The sequence below is a fragment of the Meleagris gallopavo genome, chromosome 1, assembly GCF_000146605.3.
Source record: "Meleagris gallopavo isolate NT-WF06-2002-E0010 breed Aviagen turkey brand Nicholas breeding stock chromosome 1, Turkey_5.1, whole genome shotgun sequence".
NCBI classification, from domain to species: domain Eukaryota; kingdom Metazoa; phylum Chordata; class Aves; order Galliformes; family Phasianidae; genus Meleagris; species Meleagris gallopavo.
In genome coordinates, this window is record NC_015011.2 from 114,564,936 (window position 1) to 114,576,338 (window position 11,403).

At 38.6% G+C, this 11,403-nt stretch overlaps 1 protein-coding gene across 1 annotated transcript; it reads right to left on the minus strand.

Annotated features, from left to right (window-relative positions):
• Window positions 1–4,949: 4,949 nt before the first annotated feature.
• On the minus strand, window positions 4,950–9,735 carry LOC104914908 (synapse-associated protein 1). Its single transcript, XM_010725452.3, has 3 exons — window positions 8,330–9,735; window positions 7,531–7,678; window positions 4,950–6,085 (listed from the first exon to the last, which is right to left on the minus strand). The coding sequence occupies exons 1-3, from the start codon at window positions 8,435–8,437 to the stop codon at window positions 5,958–5,960; spliced, it is 384 nt and encodes a 127-aa protein (XP_010723754.1). The 5' UTR covers window positions 8,438–9,735; the 3' UTR covers window positions 4,950–5,957.
• Window positions 9,736–11,403: the final 1,668 nt, after the last annotated feature.

An 11,403-nucleotide genomic window follows, 5' to 3' on the forward strand; every position in this document is an offset into this window, starting at 1 on the left:
CTCTCTCCCGGCAGCGATGAGGCTCCCCGAGGCGAGCGGACTGCGCTTCCCGGCATGCTCCGCGCCCGGGGCCGAGCACGGCATACCCGGAGCAGCCGTCGGATCCGCCGTGAGGAGTTCTGGGAGATGTAGTCTGAGTGGCGCACCGATGCACCTCGCGGGTCGGCGGGAGGCCGCTGAGGCTTGCAGCGCGGTTGCGGGGCGAAGAGCTTTATCGCGGGCTGGTGGCGGCGGGAGAGCGGCTCCCTCCCTGCTCCCGGCTCTGCTCCGCCTCCCGGTGCCGATTAACGCTCCGAGGCGCGTTCGTCACCGCTTTGAAGGGACGGCCGAGCGGCGCCGCGGGCTGATCCGGTTGTCTGTCAGGTGCCGCGTTGCGCAAGGCGGGCAGCCGGCACCAGCGCTGCGAGCGCAGCCCGTAACTGCAGCCAAACTACGTGGTTGTTAGCACATTTTAGAATAATACTGCTTCCCGAGCTGGGCACACGTAAACAATCCGTTCGACTCCTCTCGAGTGTTTCATTAATAGAATATCCGAGTTGGAAGGGACCCGCAAAGGATCACGGAGTCCAACCCCTGGTTCCACACAGCGCCACCCAAAAGTTTGAACACATTAGTGAGAACACCTTGATCATAACTAAAACAGAACGTTTTAAAAACTTACCGATAAAGATGGGAAAACTGTGAAATAAAGGCATTAATTCTTTTCTTACAGCATTCTTACTATGTTTAAGGCTGGGAGGAAACTATTGAAATGCAGAAGTAAATTTGGTTCTGTCCTTTTCATCATGGGTATTGTCCTGACTGCTTCCGCTGACCTCTTCGAGAAGCTATGGACTATCCAGGCTCTTCTTTGGAATACTTTCTTCCTGGTACCAAACAGAAACCGAACTTCTTCCACTGTTACTTTTCACAAAATGAATAATCAAAAAAGAACACGGAGGAGGGAGAAGGAAGGAAAAAAAGCAACCAAACAAGTCACCACTCCTTTACTTCATAAGATCCTGAAATTAAATGATGACAGAGAAATTATCCTAGGGCCTTACCTAGACGGTGCTGTAAACATCTACTGGCTTAATGCTCAGCTGTAATTAAAAAAACAAGCAAGATGCCAGGACGCATGGAGAATAGGATGAGGAGTAGTACAGAAAAATAGAAGCTGCGTGTGTCATCTGAGTGGTGTGTTTTCCTGCGTGCTCCTTGCTGATGTCACACCTCCATTCCTGAGCAAGGGCTCCAAAGCTCAGGAACAAGAGCTGGAAAAACGAGCTGGATATTTGTACTGGTAAGAATTATTGCCAGTTACAGGCTATTGCAAATGTTTTCTGAAAGAGAATACAGATGTCGTTCATGGGGACCCAAAGATAAGTCTTCAGTCATGCCTGAGTGGATGATTGGTCTGGGGATCCAGTTAACCCTGCTCTGCTTGACCTAACGCTCATGTTGTTTTTCACACCTGCCAGTACTGAAGTTCACATAGCCAAGGCAGATTCCCCATCACTCCCTAGGTTTTCAGTCTCCAAAAATGGGCAGCTCAGCCACCTCCACTGGGAATAACTCAGTGGCCAGGAACCAATGCAGAAATGGCTAGTTGTCTCAAGGCAGACATCTTCATGAGTTTTCCCTGCAGGCACTCATGGCCAGCAGGAGCTCAGTCACGCTCAGCTGACACAGACACAGCATGCTTGCTCTGCCAGTTCCTCCACCTTACTGATCCTATGCTCCAGTATTTCTGCCTGCTTAGGGAATGGTTCCAGGTCTTTCATTCACATTCCCACTACTTGAGGCTGCTTCCCACCAAGACAGTTCACTGTTTCCATATCCACACTAAATGTATACCAGGGCTTCTCTCCGCCCAAGTAATGCTCTCAGAGTAGCATTTTCATCCACCCAGCACACGATGGGCTTGAAAGTCCTGTTATACATGATACAAGATGGTGATGATACAGCAAAAGCAAAACTTTGATGTTTAAATTGCAGGCATCGACATTACAAGAGTGCACAGCCAGCATTAACATTTCTGAAATCAGCAGGAGAAGCAGCTAGATGTAATCGATGTATTCACTGGTCATTATTTAGCAGTTAAATTGGGTAATTTCTCCTCAGATAGGACAGAAAACACAGAGAAACTGTAGCTTTATCTGGCTCTGAGCATCCCCATTGGAGTATGGAAACCAGCACTTCAGAGAATAAAGAAAAGCAATTGCAGCAATAAGGTTTGGCGCATGCTTACAATTTAAAGAATGCACACTAAACATGTTTTATTTATAGTATCACATATCAAAACAGATATGAAATCTTTACCCAGTTTTATATATGCCCCTTGACTAATTGCATTTCTCTTCTGGCTTTCCCTGCTTTGACAGGATCACAAACATTGAGAAAAAGTAATTTTTCTACCTGTGTGGTTTTGGATTCAGCACACCTCCTAAGAACATCTGGAAAGGTTTGTCATAGCCTCATGAATCCCTGAATTAGAAAGGAAAACTATCCACAGTCTGTCCCATAATGAAAAGCATGCTTTTACAAAATGAAGTGTGATTCATTCTTCAGTTGAAGTTCTGCAGAGTGCCGTCTTGTTAAAACTGACAGTGACAAACTAATGATAATTATTTGGGTTGCTCCTCCTCTTGCAGCGCTGTTTAGTTAAAAGCAACAACTTCAAAGTACCTTATGAGTCCCTGAATATGTTTAGGTACAGTAATACCTACATTTGTATTTGTGTGTTCTACAACTGGACTCCAGACATAGGACTCAGTGGCTGCTATCGCTTCTCAGGGCATTGGTAACTAACCAGATGCACTTCATCTTCCTTTATGTAACAGCTGCTGCAAAGTCAAAAAGTCAATAGTATTGGAGTGTCCAGCAGTTCAAGGATGCATCTCACAGTCAGGTGACACACTCCTGCACATAGGGTTATTTTTGTAAATACGTGAGGTAAAAATTGACATACTGTGCTGTACTACACGCACAACCCCATCAACCTAATAGGAAGACAGTCAAACAGCAGAGAATAAAAATACTTTTATGATCCAAATGAACAGATAAAGTAATAAAAAATTCTACTTAACTCTGGAAATTGAAAGGTTTTTTGATTTTTGAAAGAGAATGACTACACATGGCTTAATAACGCTATGCTTTTTATTTCAAGCTAACCTGAATCGCTCCCAAGCAATCTTCTGTTTCACAAAGGTTAATTCCAAAATCTTCCAGCTTAACTTCTTCTGAAGAAAACCGTTCACAAAAGTTCGCTTGTTTTTCCTCAATGTTTTAAATGACTAAATTTTTTTGTTACATCGTCTCTAGAGTTTAATATTCTATTATTTAGCTCCACAACCACCCACCTCCCTTTGGTTTCACACTGCTGTTCTTTTGCTGTATTTTACCATCCACACAACTCTAGTCCAGATCTGCTTATGTTCACCTTGTTACTACAGAAGTGGAACAGACACTTTCTGGTGAAGTGTAATTAAAGCTGCTAGATATTTGTAAAGCTAAACTAAACAAAAGTTATGGAACAGTCCTGAAAACTCTGCAGAACTACAAAAATTATTACAGTTTCCCAGGTTAAAATCAGATATACAGATTTGAGAGTATTAAGATGCTTTTTGATAAGACTTTTTGTGGCAGAGCTCAATCACATCTAGCCCTGCTACATTATTGCCTTCTCAAACACAGAGCTACTTAGCTACTGGCTTTTCATTGCACTTAGCAGTGTTTTGTATGTAGGAATGATCTTTTCTGAAAGATTGTGTTTTACATCTATAACTATTATATAGGCTATGCTTACATGAAAAGGGAGATAAAACTTGATGTATGAACCTTGTGCAAATAAAAAGATGATTAATTTGAAAACGTCAGGAACAATCAGACTGATTTTCAAGAAATCACGAAGTTAGAGCAGTGACACTGAGCTCTGAATCATCCATTGAAAATCTGCCATTGAAAGATCAGAAATACCACTTTTGTGGTAACTGCTGTGTCAAATCATAGAATCATAGAATTCTATCATAGGTTGGAAAAGACCTCAAAGATCATCGAGTCCAACCACAACCTAACCATGCTACCCTAACTAACAACCCTCCACTAAATCATGTCCTTGAGCACCACATCCAAACGGTTTTTAAACACATTCAGGGATGGTGACTCAACCACCTCCCTGGGGAGTCTATTCCAGTCTTAACAACCCTTTCTCTAAGGAAGTGTTTCCTGATATCCAACCTAATGGTGAAGCAGATATCCTAATGCCTCCAGCTCAAGTCTGTAAGCATTTGCCAAAATTTAAGAGTAAGCATTAAACACTGAATAGTCTAAATATTAGTGAGCATAACAGTCACACTATTTGTGGTTCTTTAATTCCTGATATGACATCCTACACCATTATTATTACCACAATACCACATGACTTACTTCACATCTGTTAACTAGAAGGGAAATTGGACCTTCAAAGTGAAGAACACTGTAAAGATAAACCGTGCTTAAGATGATTTATAGTTGGGAAAATGTATAGAAGTAATGAAAACAATTTGAGAAACCAAACATTTGCATGTTTGAAACAATCTTCCATGATGGAAATTATAGGAGGGCTTCCTGTCCAAGTTGTTAATTGATACAATTTTAACTAGTACTTTCTTAGCGAAACAGCAGTTCAAACTACTTGGCTCTTTTCAGGATGTACAGTCTGAATAATTACAGCTATAACCTTTCTCAATCTCTTCACAAAAAATTTCTGCAGAATTGTGTCCTTAGGACAACTTTCTGTAAGTAACATGCCTATAATTCAATTGTGGTTAATGGATCCTACTGCATTTTACCCATTTTCCTTTATATTCAGGACTTTACAAATGCTTTGTCACAGCTTATGACACAGATGGCAAATAGAACAATAAATTTTTCATTTGTACATCTAAAGAAATTGACTTAATGATAAAACTACAGGAAATATCCATGTCTAACACAAATTAAAAAAGCCTTTAGAGAAAACTATTTTTATTTAAATTCCACATCTTACGCACTGTTTGAAAGGATACTTTTGAAATCTGTGTAAGTCTGAAATATCTTCCCCTCAATATGCCCTCCTTCCAAATAAATGAGCCAACTTTATACATATCTACAATATTTAATAAAGATTATTATAACCAGCCAAAGTTCTACATAATTGTTTCAGCACTTAAAGAGAAACATTCAATTTGCTCTTCCTCAGCAAAATTAAATGGAAACAAAACAGTCATTGAACAAAGGAAGCATTAAAACCAATTCTCTCTGTGGGGAAAGGCAATATGACGATTTAATAAAAACATCAGGTTTTTCAAGCAGGTAGGAACTCGGTTCTTATTTAAATGCTTGAATGTTTGCCTACTAATCATATCTGATCAATAATAAGTCAGCAATTCTTTTAGAGTCTGAATTATTTTTTTTAAACATCAGAAATTATTTGTTGGGGTCTTCTATACATTCTTTGGCTAAGTATGTTAAGGAGAAGTTAAATACACTTAAAACTACCAGCTACAAGTAACTGAAAATAGTACACATTTACAGATTATACAGGAATCAGAGTGTAAATGCAAAGAAAGTTATTTTCAGGGACAAAGTTATGTACAACATCAATTTCTACATCCCAAACAGGCTGTAGACAAACTTAACTTGAGATTCTTAGACTTGGAAATCTTGCAGAGCTTCTTGATTACCTAATACCTCAAACTAAACAGCTGCTTCATGTTATCACTTTTACTTGTTAGATATAACCTGCAGTGTCTGTTTCCTTTCTTTCATTTAAAAGAATAAAGAAGTTCAGATATTGCTCATATAAAGAACAGAAATACTGGTTGTATCCCAATATGGAATTATACAATACTATATTTTCTTGTCTTTTGAAGGTCTTTAGGAAACAAAATATGAAAGTGGAAATCCATATCCATTTTCAGGAAAAGTTTGGGGTTACAGTGATTTTGTGAAAATGCTTAATTTTCTTCTTGCAGCATTTCTTCTATTTCTTTATCCCAGTTTTCATCGCGTTTTTCTGATTCTGTCACCACTTCATACTCTTGAAGCTCTTGTTGTAATTCCTTTTCCCAATCAGCAGTCTCTTCTGCAAGAGATAAGCAGTATCTTATACTATCAAAATTGATTGTCACACATTATTTACATAAAACTAGAAACTTGATTAATTTGCATTGAGTCTATATTTTCTCTCTTGAACTTTATGAATAATTCTTCAAAGCTGAAGAAACTTCAAGATGGGAAATTCCATCTTCATCTTCTGACTGACCACAGATAGGAAAAAAACAGTTTTATCATGTGTGCCTTTGCTAACTAATTTCCTACAGATTTGCAATTTAATATCAACTAAATCTCACTTCGTGCCTTTAAATCTCGGTGTGGGAAAAAGCTGCACTATTTGGAAAATAATGAACATAATAAGTTTGTTGAATATACTGTAAGAAGAAAATCAGGACCAAATACTGTGGATAATTTTAAATTTGGCTGGTATTCTCCTCACTAACATTTGTAGCTAGGCAAACCCATCTAATCCAGGTTAAAGGTAACCATATTTCATACCTCAGGGCAAAAAGAAAATGAGTCAGGAGGCACTCCCTGTGTCGTTAATCTGTTTAATTAACTGTGCTTGTGATATGAAAGATCATGGGGGAGGAGGTGGGTTTTTGATGTGTTACGTGTTGGTTAGTACTTAAGCCTAGATACGAAGGTGGGTAATTCCACAGTCCAAGTCAGCTGAGATTTATCTGAACAAATTACTCGTGAATGACTTATTGAAACACTTCCATCAAAAATCTAGATGCGAGAAACCAATTTCCTCAAGCTTGGCTATGCATTGAAAAAAAGGAAAAAAAAAATCAACAATTTCAGAAAACAAACATTTTGCAATGTCTAAAACACACTGGAAAGCAAGTCTGAAAAATATAATTATCTACCGATAGAAGTGGCTTCATTATAAATAGTTCTTAGTGTATGGCCAAAGTCACATCATTATAGACTGTTTTCATCCATTTGACATCAATATTAGTTCTTCTGAATCACTGTTTTAGAATAAGCCCCATTTTTTTCCCCCTCTCATCTTACTCAAAGCTATTTGTTAATTTTTAACTGTTGCAAACGCATGCACGTAAGCCTTTTACAACAAAGGCACTGGGCAAACTCATAACTGGTGCAAATACTTAGTTTGACAAAAGCCTGATTTCCAAATAATGTATTTTACCCCCAATTAAATAAAGAAAAATTACATGCAGATAAGAATCTAGGAAAGAGGAAAAGGAGGAGGAAGGTAGACAAGAGATAGGAAGGTAGACACTTTTATGAAAGAGCTATCTACAAACTGTTATTTGGACTGGAATTTGTCACAAATAACGTTCTGCAGAAGACATTGATTGTGGGAAGAATTATCACTAATTTCATTCATTTTTGAAGAAGGGTCACAAACCTGATTTTCTAAATGTAATTACAGTACATATATAGATTTAAGTCAACCTATTTTAGAATTACTGTATTTAAGACAGAAAGTACTAGTAGTTTTACCTTCTACTACTGAAGTCTCTTCTCTCTTTTTGTCTAGCACCAATTGCTCCATTTCTTTTCTTAGGTCCTCCTGATTCAAATTACAAGCATCAAAAGCATCGCTCACAAATTCTGATACACCTGGACTTGTGGAAATCTCTTCCTCCTCCTGTATTAAGATAGTTTCATATAAACTTATCCTTAAAGTTGGACACAGAATGGCACCAATATAAACTTTTATTCATGGCAGCAGACTGCCTTTTAGTTACAGACCAAAAAAACCAAAATAAAACCAAATACATTACACAGCTCTGATTTGCCAACAGTGTTCTCTGGCACTGATTTTATAACCCAGAAATGAACAAGGGTCATTAGGTGTCTAATTTAAAGGTTTTGCACTATCAAAGCTATTCCTGCTTTGCTAGAAGGTAATATTGCTATGGCAATGTATGATTTAGATTTCCTGTACTTTACACTGGACAAAACATAGTATATGCACATATTTTTATGAAGGCATCTCTTGAGATTAAATGTAATAGAAACCTTCTACTCTCAACATTTTGGAAATGTTTCTTCAGATGAAAAAAAACAAAACATCTTTATTATTATAACATGCAGGATATTAATGAAAGCGTTTTTCAGATACATTGCTGTTTCTACTACTGAAAATGAGTATCACAACAAAACAGTAGTATGTTAACATCAGACTGTCAGATACTGTTATAGTTTCATATCACAATTTACTCAATAGGATGGATAATTACTTAAGAAATGACAGTTTCACATAACAAATAGCAAATAAAAATATAACCGTTTTTACCTCTTGAGATTTTATCTGAGGCTTTATTGTTACAGGTGGTGTTTTTGGACGTATTGTTTCTAGCAAGAGGGAAAAAAGGTAATTACATTTTAATATTAAAGATCTCATTTATTCTAAATAGCTATTAAGTATAGAAGGAAACATTTTACTTTAAATTTTAAGGAAATCTGGTGGTCAAAGGCTGAATTCAACTATAGGTGAAGCATTTGCAACAAAAGCAAAAACAGAGAGACAAATTTCTGTTTTTAATTAAATAAGGCAAATTCAGCAAATTATTTTCTTATTATGAATCCAGTGTTAAATTCCAGGAACCCTCCTGCCCCACAAAACAATCCAAAGAACCACATAAATAGAAATAGCTGGAAATGGGGAAGAATGCCTTCTATAAAATGCTCACAATAGCATTACATGCTGCAAGATCTTTGAAGTTTCAAAGGTGTAGACTCCCTCAGAAAATCCAGTTATCAACTATTGTACAACTTAAAGCTCCCTTGCCTGTGTACTTCTACCGACACAGGTATTAGTTAGCTCTTAGGTACAGCAGACTGTATGTGTGCACACCCCTGAACCACACAAGAGCGCTCCAAAGCCTTACCTTATTTCACACAGGCAGAAGTCACTGAAAAACAAACCCTAGAAGCTGTTCCAAATTTTCTGATAAAACTCACTGTATGTTCTTAATTTAGTAGCATGGTGCAAAGGAGACAATGGCTGCCTACAAAGAAGGAAAGATCTTTTTCTCAGGAAAAGAACACTCCAGCTTTTCTCCCCACATGGCTAGTGAGGTAGAAGAATCACATTAATGAGCCAAGTGGCTTCAAGAACAATTAACGTACATGGCAAGTTGCAGTAGTGATGAAGTGCTTGCTTAGCAGTTTATTTGTTTAAACATGCAAAGCAGTTGTGAACTCGCAGCTGTGTTTACTGCAGGTGGATCTTTTCTGCTTATGCAGTGATTTTTGAAGAGGGACTTTTTTCAGGTTTAATTTCCAAGATCAGTTCTAATTATAATAATTCTCTAATTGGTAGCTGTCGCTGCTTGTAAAGCTCATCTACTCAATGACCACTGCTCTGTCATATCCTCTTTCCTCCTTTCCCTCCCTAATCTTCATAGGATCTGTTATTGTACCCAATACTGCATCTAAAAGGGCTCCACTACTCCTGACTTGGGGAGGCTGCAGAACACGGCACAAAACGTTGCTCTTCAACAGTGAGTCCCACAACACTGGGAAAGAGAGGAGCCTCAGTCTCCATGCCTTCTCTCATCAGATGCAGCACAGCAGTTCTGTGCTGAGCCAAGCACCAGTCCAATGTCAGTAACAGACCATTAGCACTGCTCTGGATCTTCTAGCTTGGCATCATCTCCTCCACTGCTGCTAAGATAACTTCATTCCCAATAGTAAATAGTTCTGCCAAGAGAAGGAGCAGAACTTGGCCTTTTTTTTTTTTTTTTTTTAAACAGAGCATATATACACATGGCTTCTAGGTCAGAATATGGAATGCTTTCCTTTTATTTGCCCTTAACTTTCATGATTGACGTGAAACTCTTTGAAAACAGCATGCAAGGAAGAGACACATAGAGATGAAATGGAAGGCAATTAATTCTACTTCATAGACATGAGTCAGCTTTGGGAAGACACTGAACATTATGAGAAGTTACCAACAGGCAATTACTTCTACTTTTAGCCTCCAATTAGCGAATTCAACCTTCAAAAAGGTCATATAACATATAATAATTCAAAGCTCTTCAAACCTATACAGTGTTGAAATAAAAAAAACCTATTTACTAAAGACTGGTAAATATATCTTTGCCATTACATAAAATACAGTCACTGGGGCAGTAAATCTATTCGCATATTCTATACTGGCCTTCTGAATCACATGAGATGCTTAACAGGTCAAAAGGTGATGCCTTTTCTTTTCCTGAATGAAAATGTTTCATTTTCAGTCATAATGGTAAGTTCTACTAGAGCTCTTTGGGTATTAACCAGCAACTTTGATTGGAAATTTCCAAGTGTTTGGATGATTCAGAGGTAACAGTTCTGTTGCTCAATAAGGTCAGGTGCTCTGTCTCTCCTGTAGAGTTGAGACACTTCCGTTAAAAGAGCTGTGGCTTGGCAAATTTGAGTACTGTACTGTTTAAAAAGCAAAGCTCTAGGAACTCATAGTTCAAGACAGTCCATTTAAGCACATATTTAAGTTGTGTAAGGGAAACTTTCTGCATTGTAGTTAATGACAAAAAACCTTCTATGTGACTAGGCCATCAGCCACAAGAGTAGTGGCTTTCTTGTCTCTAAAATTGGTCTACTGAAGCAATGACATGCAGAAACAGAAATCAAATAAAAAGATCAGTGGTAAGGAGAAACATACTAATAGCAACCAGACTCCTCAAGCAACATGTTTACAAATAATAGCGAATAAAATCTCTTTTGTGAGACTTTATGTTTTCCGATCTTTCCACTATACAATCTTTTCCACTATATAAAGATAATTTAAAGACAGCAGTAAGTGAAAAGTTCCAATACATAAGATCTACTGTAAGGCACTACAAAAAGCAGAGAAGATGACAGTTACCACTCTACAATACAGTCCTGTCAGTCGGAGTAACGAAAAATCCAAAAGAAAGAAAAGAAAAACAAAAACCAAAAACAAACAAGCCAAAACCACCACCCCAACCTCTTCACAGAATCACAGAATTGTAGGGCTTGGAAGGGACCTCTAGAGATCATCGAGACCAACCCCCCTGCCAAAGCAGGTTCCCTACACCAGGTCGCACAGGTAGGCGTCCAGGCGAGACTTGAATATCTCCAGAGAAAGAGACTCCACAACCCCCCTGGGCAGCCTGTTCCAGTGCTCCGTCACCCTCACCGTGAAGAAGTTCTTACGCACATTCGTGCGAAACTTCCTATGCTGCAGCTTATGTCCGTTTCCCCTCGTCCTGTCTCCACGTACCACTGAAAAGAGACTGGCCTCACCACTATGGCCGCCACACCTCAGGTATTTATAAACCTGGATCAGGTCCCCTCTCAGTCTTCTTTCTCAAGGCTAGACAGACCCAGTTCACTTAGCCTTTC

Coding starts and splice junctions, on each gene's coding strand:
- LOC104914908 (XM_010725452.3), bottom strand. CDS start 8,437: ATGAGATCTTTAATATTAAAATGTAATTACCTTTTTTCCCTCTTGCTA. Junction 7,679..8,329: donor CTCAGATAAAATCTCAAGAG/GTAAAAACGGTT, acceptor ATCTTAATACAG/GAGGAGGAAGAGATTTCCAC. Junction 6,086..7,530: donor AGAGACTTCAGTAGTAGAAG/GTAAAACTACTA, acceptor TATCTCTTGCAG/AAGAGACTGCTGATTGGGAA.